The sequence below is a fragment of the Rhinatrema bivittatum genome, chromosome 1 (assembly GCF_901001135.1).
Source record: "Rhinatrema bivittatum chromosome 1, aRhiBiv1.1, whole genome shotgun sequence".
In the NCBI taxonomy this organism is placed as follows: Eukaryota; Metazoa; Chordata; class Amphibia; order Gymnophiona; family Rhinatrematidae; genus Rhinatrema; species Rhinatrema bivittatum.
In genome coordinates, this window is record NC_042615.1 from 21,150,297 (window position 1) to 21,175,117 (window position 24,821).

At 44.0% G+C, this 24,821-nt stretch overlaps 1 protein-coding gene across 2 annotated transcripts in view; it reads right to left on the reverse strand.

Annotated features, from left to right (window-relative positions):
* SCLT1 (sodium channel and clathrin linker 1) overlaps nt 1-24,821 on the reverse strand; it is a 207,883-nt gene that overhangs the window by 111,217 nt on the left and 71,845 nt on the right. For both annotated transcript variants that reach the window (XM_029592475.1, XM_029592554.1), the window contains exons 10-12: nt 20,157-20,227; nt 12,421-12,511; nt 3,361-3,452 (exon numbers count right to left, since the gene is read on the reverse strand). In XM_029592475.1, the coding sequence (XP_029448335.1) occupies nt 3,361-3,452; nt 12,421-12,511; nt 20,157-20,227 (254 nt within the window). The remainder of the gene's footprint in view (nt 1-3,360; nt 3,453-12,420; nt 12,512-20,156; nt 20,228-24,821) is intronic.

Sequence of the window (24,821 nt, forward strand, 5' to 3'; positions counted from 1 at the left end):
AAGCCACTAAATTGTCTTGAAGGAGAAATGTGGTCAGTTTGAAATGGGTAATTATGAACTCAAAGAAGTAATCTAGAAATGATCAAATGGTGCAAATAGTTAAAGGTAATTCCTATTTAAAACCAAATGCATGTTGTAGCAAGTTCTTAATTATGGTACTTCTCCAATTGTGCAATTAGATAAGCACCCACTGCCTCTTTCCCCAGTGCGGTTTAAAAAAAATTAAGTAAACTATTATTTATAATCACAGTCTGTCCCTTGGAGTATGATTTGCTCTGAATGTACGCCCTCATAAGCTTTTGGCACTCAGCCTGCCTCTGTTTCTGAGGCAGGACACAGCTCACATGCTCTCATGTCTTGTATTTCGGACCAGTGATTAACCATGCGTCAGATTTTAATCTCAGTTCTCTGAATTGGGTGTACTTTGTAACATTATTTGCACTAAACAAAATCAGATACAAACCCCTGCCCCACCCCCAAAACTCAAGAATAAAAAAAAATTAATAAATACAAAAATTGTTTATTTTTCTAATGGCTTCTGTACATCAGTTAATTATAGCAAAGTCTCCTGCTACCAGCCAAGATAAAGCTGTCGATATCCGTTTCCTAACCTAGAAATATGATACTATATAAATGTATGAAATCAGAGGTGCACTTCTGATCTCTTAAATTTTTCTGATTCTCTTAAGCTGCAGTACTAGAAACAAATCCAAGTTGTTTACTCTTAACAGGTGTTCTCTAAAGACTGCAGTTCACCAGTCACGCACACGAGTCATGTGAATGTGAACGCACTCAGTCTGATCCTGTATCGCCTGGCCAACATATGTAACTTTTCAAAGGCCGTGTTTTTGCTATATTTCAAAATGGCTTCTTTGATCCTCCATGCGCTCATGAAGCATGATCATAAATAATGGTTTGTGGGATAAATTTTAATATGAATACGATATTACACTTTTTTTTTACAACACTCATGATGTATTTCATCTCTCTATTAGATTTTGTGCTGATTGCTTGCCTGCAGTAATGCTTCTGAAGAAGATTTAAAATGTAACATGAACTGTGTTGGGCTAAACATTGGTGTTGCAGAGCAAAAGAAAAAGGACTAGTTTCCTCATAAAGGCAACTATGGGTTAGGAATTCCCACTTGTGTGGGAATCAAAGTTGGCTACCTGTAACGGGTGCTCTTCATGGACAGCAGGATAATCAGCCACACATTCCCACCCTCCTCTCTTTATGGAGTTGGCTTCCCTAAGCTGTTAGATAGGACTGAAGGAGCCCCATGTGACCGCAGATGAGAGGCAAGTCCTACGCATGCCTGTGGAATATCTCCTAGGCTTTTACAAAGCTATCGTGCACCACTGGATGCCACTTGTATGGCTTATTCGTCCTGCTTGTCCACAAAGAAGCGTCTTCTGGGGGAGGAATGATTTCCTGCTGGATGCAGAGAGGGTTTCAAGGGGAGATTTGGAGTGTAGCACTTTTCAGAGGGACTCTCTGAAGAATTTTCAATAATTTTTCAAACAATCATTGATTCCTCTCCTGCTAGGGGGGAGAATTAGAGGTCTATCTGGCCTGGGATGATGGGCAGTGAAACCATAAGTGTTACAGTAAACCAACCCAGGATTAAGAAGGAGGTACCTGCTGATAAAACTACTTGCATTAATCAACCCAACTCTTGATGTGCTCAGTGCCAGCATACATAGAGGCCTGGACTGTAGTCGACACACAAATATACCCAGAATTTATGGAATGTCACTAGAGGTAATTATCTTGATGGGCTCATAGGGGCATATGTGCGGAGGTACTCAATTCAAGCTTCTCAGAATCTTTCAGCCTGTTCAACTCCAAATGGAACATATCAAGTGCAAGACCAGGCTAGGCTTCATAAGGGACTAGATATCAAAGAAGACTGTACAGAGAAACTGCTCAACGTTTGGGTTGTAGTACTTGAGAGAATAGTATGGCCCAATCCTGGGATGGCAGACTAGGTGGTCTTCTAGGCACAGCTGTTTTGAAGCACGGGCAAAGTTGACCATGCCTAAGCCCTTAGAGTCAAGCATAGACATGGAGGCCAAAACACTGACATCTCCATTCGAAGTTCATGCCTTTCTTCAACTCCTATATTGCGTTGTTTTTTTTTTAAAGGGAAGTGGAACTTATCCTTTGTGATTAGTTAGCCCCCTTACCACATTCAAGAGAAAATTTCCTGGACAGATATTTGAGGATAGCCATTCCAAGTTTACAGAAGAAATCCCCCAGATCAAGTGCAGCTAACAGAAAGACTATTCCCCCCAGAAACCTATGGGAGACATGTGATAAACGGGGCTTCGAGGGAGAAGTCCCTGAGTGGAGACTGACTTCACTCAAGAGACAGAGTGAGGTAAACAGGAGAGTATATATAGAAAAGGAAGACGCCCTGACTAAAATAAACATTGTTGGGCTACCGAAGAATGAAAAAGCAAACAAATGTCGGCAGAGAACTAAAATGGTAGTGGCACTAATCCAGTAGAAACATCCTCTTCCAATGATGGGAAAGAAGAAAACACAGGAGGAGCAGGCCTGGCTCAGCAGCTTTTGCTAGACAACGCTCTAAGTGTTCTCTTATGTTGGCAGAAGGCATAATCATATGATCCGTTTGCACTGCACAAAGTAGCTGTTTGTCCTCGGAGAAGGGGCAAGATACAGAGCAGTGGGGAAAGACACACAGAATTTGTACATAAGAAGAAAGGAGTATTATAACCAACTTAGGGAAACGTTCCAATCTCTAATTTGCAAAGATGGCAAAGCATGTTAGTTTGCAGTCCTACTAATTGTATTAAAACTGCCCAGCTCTTGTTGAAACAGAAGCTTTGAAAGTTAACCTTTCAGTTTCTGCGAGACTTAATGGGGAAAGGATGGGTAGGACAGAGAAGGTTGTGACAGAAAGATGGAAGGGGAGGAGAATACAGGGCTAGAACAGAGGGCATGAAAGAAGGATAAGAACAAGGAAAAGGTAAAATGAAGGACAGAGAGCAAAAAAAAGGACTGAGAAAAAGAGAAAGCTAGACAGAAGAAAGATGCCAGAGAGTGTCTTGAGAATTATTCCCTGAGCGCTCATTAAAAAGGATGGGTTTGCTCTCTCAACACTATTTGGAGGTTCATTCCCCCTCCTCCTCCTAGCTCAATACCTGATACACATAATAAGGCAGGAGCAGAGTGCAGTCCCCTTCAGACCTACGTCCAGCGCTGATGGGGCCGACAGCTAGAACGTGCCTCAGAAGCAGTACGTAACCCTCCCTGGGAAATCCGAAACTCCAGAGCCATTGCCGTTAGACGACCAAGCTAGTCAGTCACAGACGATGTTCAGTCTTTCCTCCTTACCTCGTTTCTAATTGTGTTATTGCAGATTGCAGTTGCTGTAACCGCCTGTCTGATGCTTCCTCCCGGCCCTGAACAGCAACCATATCCTCTTCCTATAATTGAAACAAACGCAGTGCTTTTTCAGGCCTTTAGAATTTAGAATTTCATTGCAAATTACTGCACTGGCAAGCAAGAAAGGTATCAATGCACTACCAAAACAGACACATATAAGCTGGCTCCGTATCAGTGCTCTCTCTCTATAAATGTTTGTGCAATACCCAGTCATCAGCTTTGCTCAGGCTGCCTGCTTCATCAGAAAATTAATAGTGGAGTACATTTTGTTTTTCATGTATTTGCTTTTCTGTGGTTTGCCATCTAGTCTCTAGGAAGACTATTAGGGAAAAGTAGAAAAAAGCTCTGCAGTCATTAGAATGTGGCCCAAATTGTTGCGGTTTCCTGAGATCCCATAAGAAGTCCATTGCAGAAGCATGAACAGTAAGTGTACTAGATTTTATGGACCTGAAAGCATTTTTTATAGTAAGCAATAACAAAGCAAAGCTGTTTACCCATAATGTTTTCACTCTAGGGCCTGTCGACTGGATGTTGGCATGAAAGAACGGTACCTGATTCTCCATCAGAGCTGGAGTACTGCCCAACCCGATTGGTTGCTTGATGGATAACACCAAAAGGATGGGCAACCAAATCTGTTTCGGCCAATGAGGAGATATGAGTATTATATACCCTTGGTCTCTTCTTTCATAGGGAGGATAACTTTAAAACAGCTGTGTTTGCGCCCATATACATGTGTATATGGGCGTGAGGAAGTTTACTCCTGTATTTTATAACCTGCGTGTACATGTAATGTACCCAGCAACCTCTGCATATGTAAAAAAAAGTGTGTGAGTGCATATTGCACTTATCCAGATAAGTCTTATCAGTCAGATAGCTGGATAAATATAAAATAGTGTTACTTATTTGGATAAGTAGGTTTATTTGAGACTTATCCATCTATCTTACTTAGCTGGATAAGCAGCACCTTTAAGCTGATTAAGTCAGAATTTATCCAGATAAATGGAGCACAACTACTTCACCCACATACTTTTACTTCTAAATTAAAAAATATACATAGAGATTTTACCTGGGTGAACTGGGAATGAACTGGGAAAAATGGTAATGGCATCGGCACGTGTCTTTTACAATTCCCCCACTTACGGTGTAGAAGCGGCACTTGTGCACTTAGGTACACATCCACTTAAAACTGCACACACAGGGGAGATCACGTGATGTGGTGGGCTCAGTAGCAGCAGCTAATCTGAGCTCCGGCTACCACCCCAGATAAATCCTCCACCATCGCGCAAATCCTGCAGGTCTATCATCCCTGCTCAGTGCCATCTTCTTTGTGGACACAGGGGTCCTGTCTGAGAGGAGCGATTGGAAGACGCAAGGCCTCTCATACGGTAAAGAAAGACAAGGAGAGAGTGAAGGCCCCGGACCCTAAAATGGCTGCTGCACACATGGCTGGAGACAGCCCGATAGAAGAATCCCTAGAAGATAAAAGCTCTCAAGCCGTGGTCTCAGCTCTTGATGTGCGTCTGCATCAATTATCAGAGCAGATTGCAGACGTCAGGGCATCATTTACTGAAACTGATTCCCGAGTGGAAAGAGTGGAAGGATGCATCTCGCTCGTAGAAGATGACATCGGTGCTCTAGAACGGTGAGTGGAGTTAGAAAAAAATAGTGAAACTCAGTGACGAGAAAATAGACAATTTGGAAAATCGCTCGTGCTGGAATAATTTATCTTTCGTCGATTTTTCTGAATCGCTGACAGATGCGGATCTACTCGTTCACTGGAGGCCTGGCTGCTCAGTATTGTTCCATCCCTTGCTTTACCATCAGGAGGCCTATTAGAGCGGGCGCACAGGCTGGGACGCAGGAATGAAGGGGAACAAGAGCGCCATCCATGAGTAGTAATCGCTTGCTTTCTCCACTTTGCACACAAATCTTTAGTACTGCAACATTATCAGAAGGCTTGGGAGTTCTTTTTTGAAACCCAACGCATATTAGTCTTTCAGGACTTCTCGCCAAGAGTTACTATTCTGAGGAAGGAATTCGCCGGTGTCTGCACTGATCTCTTCAATAAGAAAATTCGGTTGGCGCTGATGTTCCCTGCCCGGTTGAGGGTCTCCCATCAAGGCTCCACCAGGATCTTCACTTCGTCTACCGAGGCCCGGGAATATGTGCAGGGCCTACACAGCTCCAAGCAAGTAACGCCTACCTGACCTGCCACGGATTTTTGAGCATAGAGAAATCCTTGTTTGCGTGGTGACTAATTATATTCAGCGGCGGTGAGGTTTGATATGCTGGACAATGTAGCGGTTCTTTATTAATATTTTTGGCATCGGGGCTTCATTAGGGTCCTGAGTTATTGCGATCTCCCATACAGGGGAAAATCCTGTTTTACTTATGCATAATAATCACAATAGATGGTCTCCATTTAGCAAGTTCACAGATCTTCTTACTAAGTTGTGCAGTTACTACAGTTCTTTGGGGTTCTGAGGGTTTTGGGCTGTTTTAGATAGTTTTCTCAGTTATTGTATATGCGATACTGGGGTATCGCATATACAATAATACAATATACAAAATTTTTCCACCTACATGTCCTCTATCCCTATATAGGGATCATAGATGTTTGGGGAACGGAGGGAGGTTCCCAATCCTGAACTAAGACCCATCCTTGCTTCACCCGAGATGACGGAGGGTCATGGACAAGAGTTGGAGGGGGTGGGAGGGGAGAGATGGGGTACTTACAGAGGATCTCTCAATGGCTATATTCATACTAAATGTTTTATTTATCCTGCAATTGCTGATTTTTATCGTCTGCTTGGGGAACCTTTGGGAACTGATTTCTCTCACTTGGCGAAGGGGGCCACACAGTCTGGAGATGTCCTTACATACCTGCGACATATCCTGGTGACGACATTAAAATGGCGGTAGAGATAGCGAGTTGGAATGTGGCCAGTTTGGGCATCCCGATTAAAAGGGAAAAGTTACTTACACAGCTAAACCATCTCCATGCTAAAATAGTTTTCCTCCAAGAGATGCATCTCCTTCAGGAGGAAGCCAACAAATTGAAGAAATGGGTAGCACAGGTCCACTATGCCATGGGAACCTCAAAGTAGAGGAGTAGCGATTCTTATCCAAAAGTCTGTTTCCTTCAAAATCCAGGAAACAGTGGTGGACCCACAAGGTACAACCATACTCATCAGAGGGCTTCTAATGGGGTCTCCACTGGTTTTAGCATCCGTATATGCCCCTAATTCCTACAACCATTCTTTTTATACAAGACTCTTGGCTTTATTCACTAAAATGGGAGATTATCCTATTATAATTGGGGGAGACTAATTTTGCGGTAGACCCGACCCTTGATAGACAGCCACCGAGAGGGGGCCACCAAATCAGTGAATATAAAGGACTCAGCTTTCTTTGCAAGCATCTACAGTTGTTGGACTTATGGCGAACGCTCCACCCTGGAGAACGTGAATTTACACATGTGGCAAGGGCTCACTCCACATGCTCACGCATAGATTATCTTCTAATATCAGAATCATTATTTTCTAGATTCTCCGGGTCCTCTATTGAAACATTAACAATTTCTGATCACTGCCCTGTGATGGGAACACTCTGGCAGTGCCAATGGAGACTCCCATCCCACTTAGCGGCTGACCCTGAATTCCCAGCATTTCTGCAAAAGAAATGGCGAGAATTTATGCACTTTAATCAGCAGCACAGTGAAGACCCAGTCCTTTTATGGGAAACTGCGAAAACAGTAATTCGTGGGGACATAGCTATGCTAGCTTAAAAAAAAAAAAAAAAAGAAATTGGATAAAGATATACTTTCCCTGGAGAGACAGCTGAGAGCTATTAAATGACAGATACTTAATATGGGGAAAGGCACATTGCTCCCGCAGTATAAGACGACCCAAATGGCTCTTAATGACTTGCTGCATGCTCGAGCTGTTAAAACACTGCGCCACAAGCAATTTCATTTCTATCATTTTAGCAACAAAGCAGGACGCCTCCTCGTGCATTTGTTGAAAGCACAGGAATCTTCAAAATTTGTTGCTAATCTGAAGAACCCCCAAGGTATGATTAAGAAATCATTCACTGAGATAGCGCAGATATTCTCAGATTATTATCGCTTGTTGTATTCTGCTGAACCGGTATATGAAACCGCTGTAGCTGCTTTTCTCCAGATGGTTTCCCTGCCTAGTTTGAATGCGGATCAATTGACTCAGTTGCAACGGCCCATAGAGACTGGGGAGGTTTTGGAGGCCATACAGATGTTACCCGACCACAAGACCCCTGGACCTGATGGTATGATGGCAATGTTTTATAAGTCACTCTCAGCTGACATGGCTCCGCTGCTCCAGTCCGTGTTTGAGGCCATGACTGACCAACATGCGATGCCTGTTACCATGAGAGCGGCCACTATTGTTGTTCTTCCCAAAGCTGGAAGGGATCTACATTTCCCTCCTCGTACTGGTCGATCTTGCTGCTAAATTTGGATATTAAGATTTATGCCAAACTTTTGGCAAACAGGTTAAAACCCCTCATACCATTGGTGGTATCCACCAATCAAGTTGGGTTTGTGGTCAGGAGGTGGTCTACTGTAAATTTACATAAAGTATTAACTGCTTTGGAAACCTGTCATATGTCTGCTCTCTCTGATCCCCTGCTCGTGACGTGCAACGCCGAGAAGGCATTCGACAGGGATGCATGGCCCTTTTTAAGACAAGTCCTACACAAGATGGGGTTCACAGGAAGGATTTATGATTATATTACCTTACTGTATTCCAATCCCAAGCACGAATCCTGGTTAATGGTTTATTATCCAAGGAATTTCAACTAGCATGAGGCACCAGACAGGGGTGCCCACTTTCACCTTTTATTCATATTGATGGTGGAACCTCTAGTGAGCAAATTGAAAACCACTCCAGGGTCACGGGTATTCCAGTGGGATCCCAAATGTACACTACGCTTTTATTTGCAGATGATATCCTGCTTTTATTGAAGCACGCCCATACCACCCTCCCTAACGCTTTACGGTGTTTACTGCTTATCAGGCGTTGTCTGGATTTAAATTAAATTTAGACAAAACTGAAGCATTGGATCTCCAAGGTTCCTTGAGAGACACGTGGCCAGATTTTCCAGTAAAGTGGGCAGACTCTACTATTAAATATTTGGGTATTATTATTCATTCAAATCCTAAGAAGTGGTATGCTCTCCCGCTCTCTATACATGGCCGCATAGTGTTAATCAAAATGGTGATCGCTCCGCAATTGATCTATAAATTTTTCATGCTCCCTTTCATCCTTCTTTCTATAGACCACCGAACACTCCAAAAAGCAGTGAGAAAGTTTGTTTGGAAGGGTAAAAAAGCCCGACTACCGTATTCGACTCTGGCAACCCCAAGAACCCAGGGCGGTTATGATTTATCCTATTTCATGCTTTACTCCTGGGCGGCCAATTTGCGTTTCCTGGGTGATTGGGTACTGGGCACTTCCAAATATACATATCCACGTTTGATATGGGCAGTATGTACTCCGTTGGATCCTAGCTATATTTTACATACCACGCCTCAAGTGTTTCAAAAAATACCAACGCGCTTTAGCTTAACCCGTACACTTAGGAGGATCTGGGGAATAACGCGTAAGCTTTTGCAATTGCCTGCCCATGTGTCCTTACAATATCCTTTGCGGGGTTCCACGACAATTTATAAGTCTTTCATTCCACTGAAACATGCCTTCCCTATTGCGCAAATTTGGCCCCTCAAGGATTTACTAGACCTGACTACTGGGAAAATCTATACCTTTGATCAGTGCCAAGAAAAATTAGGTTTTCAAAAGCAACATTTTTAACTTTATGGCTATTTCCGGGCATCAGTCCAAGGCTTGTTGAAGGGCACAGTTGGTGACATTGATCTGTTGCGCCGGGAGGAGGACCCTTGGCCTGGTGCAGGATTGGTAGGCTCCCTGGTCGGACCCAGAGAGCGCCTGTCACCAGGAGGCGGAGCACAGGAGGAGACAGGGGCTAGCTGGAGCTTCACCAATAGCAAACCAGGGTTCCCTCAGGTTGAGCCCTTGGTTACCCGGGTCGCCTGGTCTTAGTTGGGCCTCGCAGGATCTCCGAGAGATAAAGTTCAAGGGTGTGCCCACCATAAATAAGGGTGCGCGGTCGATGTTCAGGTCATGGAGTCCAGGAGCCAGAGAAAGACAGAACAGAGTCTCTGAATGAAGAGCGAGGATCAAGGCCAGAGTCAAGGATAGTGTGGTCAGCCAAAGCAGGGGTCAATATCAGTGGTCAGTCCAAGGATGGTCAGTCAGACAAAGGTCAGGTTCCAGGCGGCGGTCAGACGTAGTCAGTGATCAGGCAGAGATCAGCTCCAGGCAGCGTGCAGAAGTGGTCAATGGACAAAGCAGAGGTCAGTTCCGGGCAGCGTTCAGACATGGTCAAGGAAACAGGTAAAGGTCAAATCCAGGCAGTGATCAAACGCAGTCAAAGTAACAGACAAAGGTCAGTATCGAGAAGACAGTCCGAATGGTACTACCTGGGTAGAAGTAGGAACAGGAGGACATTGGAACAGGAGACTGGAACAGGAAGGCAAACTAGCTATCACAACATGATCGACCTGATTGCCAAGGCAAGGAAGTGGGGTCAGACCACTTCCTTTTAAGCAGCGGTCAATCAGGGTGCACCATGGAGCTGGGTTCCGCCCTTGGCCCTTTAAGAGGCTGGGTGGTCCGCGCGTGTGCGCCTAGGGGCGGGGCCGACGCCACAGAGGACATTGAGCCCCACTGAGAGGCCTGGTCTGGAGTGGGAGCACAGGGGGACCGGAGACACCGCAAACTGGAAGCGGCTGTGGAGGGGATGTGCCTGGAGCTGGTAGAAGGCGTAGCGAGGTGAACAGGCCCGGCTGCGGGGTGTATGCGGCCGGGAAGCGCAACAGTACCCCCCTTCCAAGCCTCTCCCTTACTGGCCTTGGTTCGTCAGGGTGGTCTCGGTGGAAGTCCTGGAGGAGTTGTTTGTCATAGATGTGGTGAGAGGGCTCCCACAAGTTCTCCTCAGGCCCGAAGCCCTCCCACGATAGGAGATATTTCCCAATGGCCGTGTCTCTTATGGACATCTAGGACCTGTCATACCTGTAAGGTTTCTTCTGGTTCTGCAGAGGAGTCCTGCGAGATGGTCTGAGGGCTTGGGGCACTTCTTGGTGCTGTTGCCAGACACAATGGTCGATTCTCCCAGCGAGGAAAATCAGGTCCTCTAGAGATATGGGAACCTCACGGACAGCGAGCTCATCTTTGAGAGCGGGAGACAGGTCTTCTAGATAGATTGCCCGTAGACAGTCTTCTTGCCATCCCAGTTTTGTGGCCAACATGTGGAATTCCACCGCAAACTCAGAGAGGGATCTTGAGCCTTGACAGAGGTGGAGAAGATGATGGCCCACAACCGCCTGACGAACAGGGTCTTCAAAGGTTCGTTAAAGGCGGCGATGAACTGAGACATAAGAGCATAAGAAATGCCATGCTGGGTCAGACCAAGGTCCATCGAGCCCAGCATTCTGTCTCCCACCAATCCAGGTCACAAGTACTGGCAGATCCCCATTAGTTGATCTATTTTGGGTACCACACTCCCAGGGATAAGTGTTGGCTTTCCCATGTCTACCTTCACGAACTTATCCAATCCTCTTTTGAACCTCATTATGTCAATTGTCTTGACCACGTCCTCTGGTACAGATTCCATAGCTTGATTGTGCACAGAGTGAAAAAAAATACATCTTATGATTTGTTTTAAATCTGCCGGTTGCTAGTTTCACAGAGAGTCCCCTAGTCCTAGTGTTGTTTGAAAGGGTAAATAACCATTCCCTACTTACCCAGTCCAGCACACTCATGATTTTACAAATTTCAATCATATCCCCTTCTCAGTTGTCTCTTTTCCAAACTAAAGAGCTCTAATCTGTTTAGCCTCTCTCCATAAGGAAGCTTTTCCATCCCCTTTACCATTTTGTAGTCCTTCTCGGTATCTTTTCTATATCTTAATGACTTTTTTTGAGATGAGATGACCAGAACTGCACACAGTACTCAAGTCATTATGATATTCTCAGTTTTGTTCTCTGTTCCTTTCCCAACAATTCCTAACATTCTATTTGGCATTTTGACCGCAGCTGCACACTGAGCTGAAGATTTCAAGATATCGTCCACAAGGACTCCGAGGTCCTTTTCCTGGGTGATGACTCCTAGCACAGAACCCAGCAGTGTGTTCTTGTAGTTCGGATTCTTTTTCACTATGTGCCCTTGTCCACATTAAATTGCACCTGTCATTTAGAAGTCCGGTCTCCTAGTCTTCTGTAGTTCTTCACAATCCACCGCTGTTTTAATGACTCAAAACAATTTTGTGTCGTCTGCAAATCTGGTCACCTCACTTGTCATTCCTTTCTCCATATCGTTTATGAATATGCTAAATAGAACAAGACCCCTGGGGCACTCCACTAACAACCTTTCTCCATTTGGAAAACTAACCATTTAGTCCTACCCTTTGCTCCCTGTCTTTTATGCAGTAACCAATGCACAACAGGACACTGCCTCCAATCCCATGATCTCCGAATATCCTGAGGATTATCTCATAAGGGACTTTGTCAAATGGCTTTTGAAAATCCAAATACACTATATCGACTGGCTCACCTTTGCCCACATGTTTATTTACCCCTATAAAAAAAATCTAGTTGCTTGGTAAGGCAAGACTCCTCTTTGCTGAAACCTTGCTAACTCTCCCCCATTAAACCAGGTCTATTTCTGCGGTCAGTAATTTTGGACCCGATGCTGAAAACGAGTTTAGTGCTGGATAGCTGGAAAAGTAGGATTTATCCGACTATCTACTGGTAGCGGTCCGCTGAAAATCAGCGGCCACTAGCTAGAAAATGCTCGGTTAATAATCCTTGCCCACTGTCACCATTAATTATAGCCCCTGGGCAGGAATAGCTGGGACTTTCCAAGTTCTGCAGGCACTTTCTGTTCAGGTTATTACCTTTCGCTGCATCTGTTCTTGCAGATTTTCCACCAGTTTGGTCATGTCCTCCACCTTCACAGTTGCTACTCTCAAGTCCAGTTTTGCTTGTCTGTATGAATGTAAGGATAATTTCTTTTAGATAAACATAACTTAGCTAACAGCAAGGCATACATTATTTAGGTTTTGTGTATGCAAATCCTATGATTTTAATAGGATTTCCATGCACAAAACCTGGCTTATGTGCACACATCAGCTTTTGAAATTCAACCGGGTGGATGTGCGCAAAAAAATACACCTGCAACTCGATTATATGTACATCCTTCTCTGCACTTGTGATAGATGTGTGGAGGGTGAAGCTGGGATGGGGTAAGCATTTATGTGCATACTTTCAATTTTTGAAAGTATACATGTAGATGTACCCATAGAAAGTTACAGCTACTCAAGAGCCTGGTGTAACTTCATATAAGCATAATCATATGCATACCAACACAACATGGGAATATACATATCGGATTTACCAGCAGATTTTAGCCCTACTTGGGTGGATGAAAGAGATGTTCCTGTCGCTTTTTCAAAATTTCTTTAAATCAGATCAGCTTGAAAGATGTCTCTGCTATCTGGAACCTTTCTATGAGATTCTAAATTGTGCTGCCTGTGCTCACACATCTGAGAGCCAAAAAGTCAAGAAGCTATGCCTTGAAAGAATGTAACAAACCAATAATCCTATGCACCCCAAATATTTTATAATGGACACTTCTTCCACAATATCAATTCCAACTCACATATGAAAATGTCCAATCTGTTGCTCTAAAAACTTTTTTTTATTTTTTAAAGGGGAGAAAAACCTCTGACTTTAAAGAGACGCTGCTTACACAACGAATTTTACTGAAGAAAATTTTTAAAGGAGGAAATGGAATGTTTCATAAATTTACAATGCATTACTGGCTTGTAATGCTATGTCTCCATTTTAATCACGAACTTTCCACCTCCAACCTTAATAGTCTTTTTTTTTTGTGTGAATGAAAAGTGCGCTAACAATTTTTAAAAAGATTATAGACAATTGTCAATTAGAGTGTGAAATAAACTCATTTGAAATGGGACTTATAGTTCCACTTAGTGTACTTACTGCCAGCGATAAAACCGACTTATAAACTGTAAGATTTAAAATTCACCGGACAAGGCCTTGTCTCTGACCATGATAGGTCTTTCTTCAGGGGATGTAAGCTGTAATGGTAAATAGTCGGAATTACTTATCTTAGAATGAATCTGCTGTTGCTGGTGTATTTTTAAATCCTCTTACGCTGTGAGTCTTCAAAACTTCCCGCATTCTATGTAGCTGCAAGTGAGCAGCTTTTCGGGCTGTTAATAAGCTTCTACGAAGATATATTTCCAACACTCTAATTTCCACAAGAAATTTCTTTGAAACTATCGCGAGCTAACTGAGCGTTTTTGGAGAGCGAAAGATACACGCCAGTAGAAGATGATGGAATAAAGCGAAGCATGTTTGCTTGCGTAAGAGGATTTAAAAATACACCAGCAACAGCAGATTCATTCTAAGATAAGTAATTCCGACTATTTACCATTACAGCTTACATCCCCTGAAGAAAGACCTATCATGGTCAGAGACAAGGCCTTGTCTGGTGAATTTTAAATCTTACAGTTTATAAGTCGGTTTTATCGCTGGCAGTAAGTACACTAAGTGGAACTATAAGTCCCATTTCAAATGAGTTTATTTCACACTCTAATTGACAATTGTCTATAATCTTTTAAAAAATTGTTAGCGCACTTTTCATTCACACAAAAAAAAAAGACTATTAAGGTTGGAGGTGGAAAGTTCGTGATTAAAATGGAGACATATCATTACAAGCCAGTAATGCATTGTAAATTTATGAAACATTCCATTTCCTCTTTTAAAATTTTTCTTCAATAAAATTCGTTGTGTAAGCAGCGTCTCTTTAAAGTCAGAGGTTTTTCTCCCCTTTAAAAAATAAAAAAAATTTTTTAGAGCAACAGATTGGACATTTTCATATGTGAGTTGGAGTTGAAAGAATGTAAAACATTCTTCAGCGCGGAGGACATTGCCTAAATCTGAAAAGGCACAGTCCTCTCACAATCGGCACCACAACTCTGAGAACTTGCAATGCAGGTGACATTCACCTTCCAAGGATGGTGACAGTAAATCTACTGCCTTAGTGTCGAAACATATGACCTCCATTCCGACTGATAGCTTCCTTGGCACAGAGATGGTCCCCTTCAGCGGAACCCCTCCTTAGTGTCGAAAAGTTACCAGTGCCGTCCACAAGCAAAATCATGGTGCCATCTTCTTCGCAGATGCCTTTTCAATGCAGAGACTCCAGTGTTGGCGCAGAAACATTAAAACAGGATTCAAGCTCCCCAATACAGATTCTGGTTTCTGAATCAGGGAGTTATTATACTGTGCTTCTTGCAGCTGACCACTATCCCATAGTCAGAAGCATGTAATTAGAATTGTAAAAATGTTATTTTAGTGACATGCCATCTCCTTCATCACTGGAACAGATGAATCCCATTTTAGAATCAATATCACCTAAAACAGGATGTCAGTCCTTCCTTAACAGCCTAGACAAAACATAACACTGCCTAAGTCCCATGATTCACTCTCTTCTACATCAGAGGGACCACCCATAATACTCTCCCATTCATAACAAGAAAATGAATCTTATGTTTCCTCATTATTCCATTCAGAGGATGAAGACTCTGCTGGTCTTCCATAAGAGCCCTTTCCACAACCTCATAGGAACACATCTCCTCCTGAGGATATGGCTTATCCTGCTTTTGTCCAAAATAGAGCCAAGGAGTAACATAGTAATGATGGCAGCAAAGGACCAAATGGTTCAGCCAGTCTGCCCAGCAAGTTTCTCATGGTAGTAACTGCTGCTCCATGCAGGATACCCCCATGTTTCTTTTAAGGATAGCAAATGCCGCTCTGTGCAGGTAACCCCATATTTCTCTTAAGGGTATTAACTGCTGCTCCATGCAGTTATCCCTAAACTTTATAACAACCCATAAAATATTACTGCTAGCAACATTTTTACTGTGTGACGAGGCCTCTTGAAAATTCAGACGGTGCTGCTCAACATGCTTTGCTTATGGACTTGGCCAACGAAGCAGTCCTGAGATTTTTCCCTAATGTCTGCGTATCAAAAACCCAGACCGTAAAAGTCAGGGCCAGTGTAGGTTGTCTGAATTCAATTCCTCTCCCTCCCATCCAGAAGGAGATTCCTTTATCCTTGTTCTAAGAAGCAGAACCTAGAGAAGATAAGTTTGACTTAATAAAATTTATTGACCCTCCAAAATAAACTGTAGCCATACCAATGCACAAACTATAATGGGAGCTTCACACTAGGATGTGGCCAATGCAGGTTACCCGCATGGTTCTGTTAAGGGTGGTAACTGCCGCTCTGTGCAGGTTACCCCCAGGCCCACTACCCCCAAGCTTTTCATTCATTCCCATCTTCTAGCCTTTAGGAATCTTCAGTGTTTATCCCAAGCCCCTTTGAAATCCTTCACCATGTTAGCCTTCACCACTTTCTCCAGAAGGGCATTCCAGGCATCTACCACCCTCTCCGTGAAGAAATACTTCCTGACATTGGTTCTAAGTCTTCCTCCCTGGAGTTTCAAATTGTGACCCCTAGTTCTACTAAATTGTTTCCTATGGAAAAGATCTGTTGTTGACCGTGGATCATTAAAACCTTTCAAGTATCTGAAGGTCTGTATCATATCACCCCTGCTCCTCTTCTCCTCCAGGGTATACATATTCAAGTTCTTCAACGTCTCCTCAGAAGTTATTTGATGGAGACCACCCACCATTTTGGTTGCCCTTCTCTAGACTGCCTCCATCCTGTCTCTGTCCCTTTTGAGATACAGTCTCCAGAACTGAACACAGTACTCCAAGGGTATTATCACTTCCCTTTTCTTACTAGATATTCTTCTCTCTATGCAGCCCAGCATTCTTCTGGCTTTGGCTATCACCTGGTCACATTGCTTCGCCGACTTCAGGTCGTTAGACACTATCACCCCAAGGTTTCTCTCCTGTTCCGTGCATACAGTTCTTTCAGATTACCACACCCCAGTTGCATGACTCTGCACTCTTGGCATTGAATCCCAGCTACCATATCTTTGTCCACACTTCCAACTTCCTTAAATCCCGTCTCATTCTCTCTACTAATTCCGGCGTGTCCACTCTGTTGCAGATCTTAATATTATCCGCAAACAGACAAACTTTACCTTCTATCCCTTCCACAATGTCGCTCACAAAGATATTGAACAGAACCAGTCCCAAGACCGATCCCTGTGGCACTCCACTTAACACCATTCTCTCTTCTATCCATCAACCAGTTTGTAATCCACACCACCACCTTGGAGCTCACTCCCAAGCTTCTCATTTTGTTGATGAGTCTTCTATGTGGGACAGTGTCAAAAGCTTTACTAAAATACAAGTAAATTATATCGAGCGCTCTTCCCTGATCCAGTTCTCTAGTCACCCAATCAAAGAAATCAATCAGGTTCATCTGGTGAATCCATGCTGCCTCTAATCGAGCAACCCACTGGACTGTAGATAGTTCACTATCCTTTCCTTCAGCAGAGTCTCCATTAATTTTCCCAATACCGAGGTGATGCTAACTGGATTGTAGTTTCCAGCCTCTTGTTGTTGTTCCATGTATGGAAACAATCTCTTTGGAGAAAGAGTGAAAGAAACAGTAGACCTTATTAAAAATCATTATACTGTTCTACAGACGTTATCAGTGGCAATGACGGAACAACCTTCTATGTCTAGGAAGTCTCAACCTCAGTGCTACAAAAGGCAGAACTTCTATTCAAGAAGGAAATATCAACATTACCCTTTTCAATGACCCTGTCCTCAGCAGCAACAACCCCAGGTAGCATGTCTGAAGCAGAGCACAAACCAACTTTTGTAAGTCTCAAACCAAACCACTATCAAACAAAATTCTCAACAAGAAATCTTATAACTTCAAATGGAAAAGATTCATTTTCTGGTGCTCTGCTCTTCAATAAGACCCATTTGCATGTCCTGTTCCTCTGTTACTTTTTAAATCAGGATTGAAGACTAACTCCATCTCAGTAGACCATGAAAATGTAAATGGTTTTCCTATTTCTCATCAACCTATACCCTGGGATTTAAATGTAGTTCTAGCTTAACCCATGAAACTGTCAATTGAACCTTTGGCAAAAGCAGAACTAAAATTCCTATACTGAAATTTAATAGCAGTTCTATCTGCCTGGAGATTAAGCATACTACAAGTTTTGGTATTGTACTCAACATATACTCAAATTCTCTATAACAGAGCAGTTTTGAAAACTCACCCTAAATTTCTACCAAACACTGTCTACCATTTTCATTTAAATCAATCCATTGTCTTGCAACCATTTTTTCCAAGACCACCCACCAATAAGGGTGAGCAGGCTCTTCATACACTGGACTGCAGAAGAGCGCTTTTGTTCACTTAGAAAGAACAAAGTCTTACAGAAAGTCTTCACAACTGTTTGTCACCTTCAGCCCAAAACAAACAAGGTTCTCCAGTTACAAAAAGAACTTTTTCCACCTGGATATCAGATTGCATTTCCTCTTGTTATAAGCAGTTAGGACAGCATCTTCAAAGTAAACTGAAAGCCCATTAAGTTAGGGCTATAGCAGCTTCTTTAGCACATTTTCGATCTGCCTCCATAGACGATATATGCAAAGCTGCCACTTGGTCTTCCATCCATACCTTTACTGAGCATTACTGCCTAGAAAATGCTTCATGGCAAGAAAGCAATTTTGAATAAGCAGTTTTAAAGAGCTTATTCGATTGATTCCTTCAATGCTTCCTTCCAGCCTCTAGCATAATTACAGGCTTCATGTACCTTCAACTTAAGTGCATAATATACAATTCATGGAACTCTCAGCTTGGGAGTCTCCACTTGTGTAGCTGATTTCTATCCTGTGTGTCCACAGAGAAGGCAAAGATGCTCTCCATAGATAGCAGGACTGTTAGGATTGTAGACTCTTGTGTTGGGATGAGGTTGACACAACCTACAGGGAAGGCCCTGTAGGTCCTCACCAACTAGCAGAATAGGTGGTTTGAGCCTTTGGGTTCCTGGGGCTGGAAGATCTTAAGTGGCAGTCTCTGGGATGTAAGCTGAAGAGTAGATCTGGGACAGGCTGAGGTCGGAGGCAGGCGGCAGGCAGGGATAACGAGAGTCCAGGCTGTAGTCATTGGCAGGCAGAGATAATGAGGGTCCAGGCTGAGGTCAATACCAGTAATCTGTTTGAAGACAGAATAGAGGTGGCAAGGTAAGGTCAGCCTTACGAAGGCAAGGCTGGGCAAGGGCTGAGAGAAGAAGATAAGGCAGGGCTGGAAGATGAAGACAAGGCTGGGCAGGCTGAAGGCAAGGCTGAAGTCATGGAGGCAAGACTGAAACAGCAACTCACACTATCCTACGATAGTCAACCCACTATCCTAAGATAGTTGCTGAGGCATCTTAGAGTAGCTTGGCCAGGGTTTAAATACTCAGCCATGTGATGTCATCAGAGAGCACTGTTGGACCTTTATATGCTCAGTGTTCCCACCGAGGGGCCTTTATATGCTGGCGTGCTTCAATCGCACACACCTAGGAGGTGGGCCTGACATGGAGGGCAGTGGCGTTTCCAGCCACATGGAGTGGCGTTTCCAGCCATGTGGAGTGGCGGTGCCATTCCAGGCTGCATGCAGTAGCAGCGTTCCTGGTCATGCAGAGTGGCAGTGCCAGGCCAGTCAGTGAGCCACCTCGTGGGGGCAGCCTGCGAGCCAGCAAATGTAACAAGGATGAATCAGCCACACAATCCCATGCTTCTCCCCTTAAGAGCTGAAGGTCAGCTTTATAAAGACTGAGGACTCTTGCGTGGCAACAGTTGCACAGGAATGGCTGCACGTGCTCAGAAAACCTAGAAGGCTTTTCTGGAGCTCTGAGAGAGCTTTTCTGTCTTGACGCTGCTAGATAATGTCATCCACTTGTGTGGCTGATTTGTCCTGCTGTCTATGGAAAATATCTATTACAGACGACCAATTATTAATCACCAACATCGCTACAGAAATGTTAGATCACCTTGGTATCTTACATTTGTTTAACAGTCTGGTACAGCAGATCGAAGCAACAAAATGTGCCATCTTTTTTAGATGGTTTCTGTAGCTTCAATTTACATATCTTTGATGACATACCACAGTTGTAAACAGATGTCAGCCACTAAGATGCAACACCCTATGGTTAAAATAACTTTCATATTTATACAGAGACTGCTGAAAGTCTTGGTCAAAGAGTTGTAAGAAAAAAAGCAGACATAAATAGAAATAAGTGGTAACAAATATCAATTAGATAATAAGCTTTATCTTACAGAATTTTTTTTTTGTTTACTAATCGTGACGTCTCTTACAAATAAAGAACAAGCCCCTCTTCCTCATAGCCCACTGGCAAGATCCAGTTCCTGTTCTTTCGACTGGCTAGGATTATTAAACAGAACAAGCTCAAAGGCATCTACTGTTAGCTCAGCAAGTGCCTTTGCTTGGTCTCTGGACGGAGATTTCACAGTCTATACTGCCTGGTCAGAGAGCTGGTCTTGTGAGGCCCAAGTACTACTGGAGAGGTGAATAAAGTCTCACAGCCCATGCTAATGTTGTAACAAAAGACAATTCATAGACGTGAGTAGGTAAAAGTTAAATGAGATCATTTAGTTTTACCTCAGTTGCTTGCGGAGCTGCTCAATTTCCAAATTCTGTTCTGTTACTGTCTGCAAAAACTGTTTGTTCGTCTGCAAACAAAAACAGTGACCTTGGTTTATACTGAATCTTGGATTTAGGTAAATGTTTCTCTTTTCTCAGTTACTAGGAGGATTTTTTTGGTATGCATAAACCTAGTGCAGATAGACTAGTAAAAGCTATGCTGGAAATGAAGAGATTAAAATAGTCATGTGCAGACGAAAATCATCTGCTACTTGTTTTATCAGACTTTTAAATAAGGAGAAAATACTACTTACCTGATAATTTCCTTTCATCTAGTAAGGGCAGGTCAATCCCCACGAGTGGGTAATGCACCTCTGCCAGCAGGTGGAGTCAGAGCAAAAGCTGATATCATGGCTATATAGCCCTGCCCAGAGATCAGCCAAACTGTGACAAAACTGACTATACTTGAACATTGTTATCAACAGCCAACCATTCACATTTCTCAACCAAGAGGAACACTGAGCTCAGCCAAAAGAAGAAACATATATCAAGTAAACTAAGGGCTAGAGAAGCCACTTACCAGTTTTCACTGAAGAACAGGTATCACAGTTTGCATAGCTCTCCCAAAGAAAAGCTAACAAATTAAAACTTCGGCAGCTGAGGGCGGTTCGGAGGTTGGCCTGCCCTTACTAGAGGAAAGGAAATTATCAGGTAAGTAGTAATTCCTCCTTCTCAGAGTTCGGGCAGGTCAGTCCCTACGAGTGGTATGTACCCAAAGCTAATCTCAAAAAGGGCGAGAGGCTGCCAGTGGTCCAGTCAATACCGCCCTCGCAAATGCAGCGTCCTCTCCAGCCCTAACATCCAAGCGATAATGCTTGGAGAAGGAGTGCAAAGATGACCATGTCACCGCCCGGCAAATTTCAGCAGGTGACAACAAACAAAGTCCCGCCCATGATACCGCCTGAGCCCTCGTGGAATGAGGTCTAACCTGTTTTGGTAAGGCAACTCAGCAGCCACATAGGTTGCCGTAATGACATCATTAATTCAGTGGGCAATCGTTGCCCGTGTCGCTGGTGCTCCCTACTTACCTCCACCATGGAGCACAAACAGGCGATCAGACTGATGAACAGCCTTAGTCTTCTACAAGTACCACAGTAAACGACACTTGACGTCCAAGGAACGCAAAAGACGGTACTCGGCTTCATCTCTATCCCTGTCCAAGGCAGGCAGAGAAATGGATTGATTCAAATTAAACTCCAAAACCAATTTGGGAAAAAAGGAGGACACAGTCTGAAATTGAACCTCACCAGAAGTCATAAGGACAAAAGGCTCACGGCAGGAAACAGCCTGCAGCTCAGAGACCCAACATGCCGAATAGATTGCTACCAGAAAAACTATCTTCAAGATAAGCAGCCGCAAGGAAAGAGTACGCAGCGGTCCAAAAGTTGGACCTGCCAAAAACTAGAGGACTAAGATAAGGTCCCACAGGCACCGGAAGCCGCAATGGGGGATGAAGATGCTTAACTCCCTGCAAGAAATGGGAAACATTATGACAAGACAAAAGGCCCTGCATTGACTCTCCCCCTATAATAAACCAGTCATGCATATGGGGTGTGGAAATCCGAAAGAACTGTATTCGATGGGGGGTGAAGGGCTGATGTGCACGGAGCAGGAGAGAGATCTTGGGGTGATGGTGTCTAACAATCTAAAGTTGATGAAACAATGTGACAAAGCGATAGCTAAAGCCAGAAGAATGCTGGGCTGTATAGAGAGAGGAATATCTAGTAAGAGAAAGGAAGCGATGATCCCCTTGTACCGGGCCTTGGTGAGGCCTCACCTGGAGTACTGTGTTCAGTTCTGGAGACCGCATCTCCAAAGGGACAGAGACAGGATGGAGGCGGTCCAGAGAAGGGTGACCAAAATGATATAGGAGGTCTCTATCAAATGACTTATGAGGAGAGGTTGAAGAACCTAAATATGTACACCCTGGAGAAGAAGAGGAGCAGGGGTGATATGATACAGACTTTCAGATACTTGAAAGGTTTTAATGATCGATGGTCAACAACAAAACTTTTACATTGGAAAAAAAATCAGCAGAATTAGAAGCCACAATTTGAAGCTCTAGGGAGGAAGACTCAGAACCAATGTCAGGAAGTATTACTTCACGGAGAGGGTGGTGGATGCCTGGAATGCCCTTCCGGAGGAAGTGGTGAAGACTAAAACTGTGAAGGATTTCAAGGGGGCATGGGATAAACATTGTGAATCCATAAAGGCTAGAGGATGGAAATGAAGAGAAGAGCCATGGGGTGGATTCTGGAGTGGAGGCTACTACCTGGTGATTACTACCCTTACTCAATAAGCCTTCGCACGGTTAATGCAACTCCAACACTGCTCTCTGCTTCAACGGCAAGGGGAAATATGGAAGAGAGGATTTGTATTCAAATAACTACCAAAAAGAACTGAACTTCACAATCTGGTTAAAAAATAAGCGTGGGGGTAGCTTGCTTATTACGGCGGTTACTACCCTAAACCAATTAAGCCTGATACATCACTTTGAATGCATATACAGCGTTGCTCTCTGCTTCAACGGCAGGGGGAAATGTGGAAAAGAGGATTTGCATTCAGACAACAACCAACAAGGCATTGATCTGTGCAGTCTCGGTAAACAAGCATTGGGGTAACTTGCTTGATGCGGCGGTTACTACCCTTAACCATTAAGCCTTAAGCTCACCTTTGATGCAACTCCAACATTACTCTCTGCATCAATGACAGGGGAGGGCAGGAAATTTGAATCAGTTACCAAAAAGAGCCCTGAACTTGGTGCTTGATCAAACAGATAAGTATGGGAAAATAAGTGTGAGAGCTTGCTGGGCAGACTGGTTGGGCTGATTGGTCTTTTTTCTGCCATCATTTCTATGTTATGTTTCTATTTGGCAAAGTTCCTCATGAGAGGCTTTTAGGAAGAACCTAGGTAGCGATGTTCTTTCGTGGATTACAAACTGGTTAAAAGACAGGAAACAGAGAGTAGGATTAAATGGACAAACAAATCCAACCCTAAACTCAGCACCTCTATCAGACACTAGGTTTTGCACCTCCGCCATCGGCTGGAGACAGAAAAATACTGGCAGACACTAGGTGGCACCTCAAGGGTATAGGACAGAGTCCGCAAAGTCTTTTTCTGTCTCCATCTGCTGAAGGGGAGGCAAAACCCAGCTGTCCTGGACTGATCCAGGTACATACAGGGAATGGACAATTTTCTCAGTGGAGGGGGGGGGGTGGGCAATGGAGTGTCTCAGGGATCTGTACTGGGAACCGTGCTTTTCAATATATTTATAAATGATCTGGAAAGGAATATGACGAACGAGGTAATCAAATTTGAAGATGATACAAAATTATTCAGCGTAGTTAAATCACAAGCGGATAGTGATAAATTGCAGGAGGACCTTGTGAAACTGGAAGATTGGTTATCTGAATGGCAGATGAAATTTAATGTGGACAAGTGCAAGGTGATGCATATAGGGAAAAATAATCCATGCTATAGTTACACAATATTAGGTTCCACACTAGGAGCTACCACCCAAGAAAGAAATCTAGGCGTCATAGTGGATAATACTTTAAAATCGTCGGCTCAGTGTGCTGCGGCAGTCAAAAAAGCAAATAGAATGTTAGGAATTATTAGGAAGGGAATGGTTAATAAATCGGAAAATGTCATAATGCCTCTGTATCGCTCCATGGTGAGACCGCACCTTGAATACCGTGACAATTCTGGTCGCCACACCTCAAAAGAGATATAGTTGCGATGGAGAAAGTACAGAGAAGGGCAACCAAAATGATAAAGGGAATGGAATAGCTCCCCCTATGAGGAAAGACTAAAGGGGTTAGGACTTTTCAAGCTTGGAGAAGAGACGGCTGAGGGGGATATGATCAGGGCCGGCGGAAGCACTAGGCGATCGCCTAGGGCGCTGAGCATTAGGGGGCGCCGAGCCGCTGATGGCCAATGGCCGCCGGTGGACGTCATCCCAATGGCGGCTGAGCGGTGAACTACTGCTATGCTGTGTGCCGGATACACACAGCAAGAAGATCGGCAGGACCGTGGTACAGTCGCGTCTAAACATGCTGGTGCTCCTCCTCCTTCCTGCCCGCGCGGCCCTGGAAGAAAAATGTTGCCGGAGCCGCGCGGGTAGGAAAGAGGAGGAGCATCAGCCGCGTGCCGGAAGGAGGAGGAGCATCAGCCACGTGCAGAAGAGGATCAGCGCGGCTCGAGAAGACCGGGGCCGCTGCAGAGCCCATCCTGCAGTGGCCCGTGAAGAGGAGGCCCAGAAGTGAGAGAGAGACTGAGGGTTTGTACAGTGTGCATGTGTGCGTGTATGAGATGAGTTGAGAGACTGTGTGTGTGTGAGTGAAGACCTGAATGTTTGCAGAGACAGCATGGGAGAGCCTCTGTGTGTGTGAGAGACAGCATGTGATAGTGAGAGCCTGTGCTTGAGCAAGACAGCATGTGTGAGTGAGAGAGAGCCTGTGTGTGTGTGTGTGTGTGTGAGTCAGCATGTGACAGTGAGAGCCTGTGTGTAGGAATGATTGTATGAGAGAGAGCATGTGACAGTGAGAACCTGTGCTTGAGCAAGACAGCATGTGGGAGTGAGAGTTAGACAGGATGTGCAAGAGAGAGACTGTGTATAAATG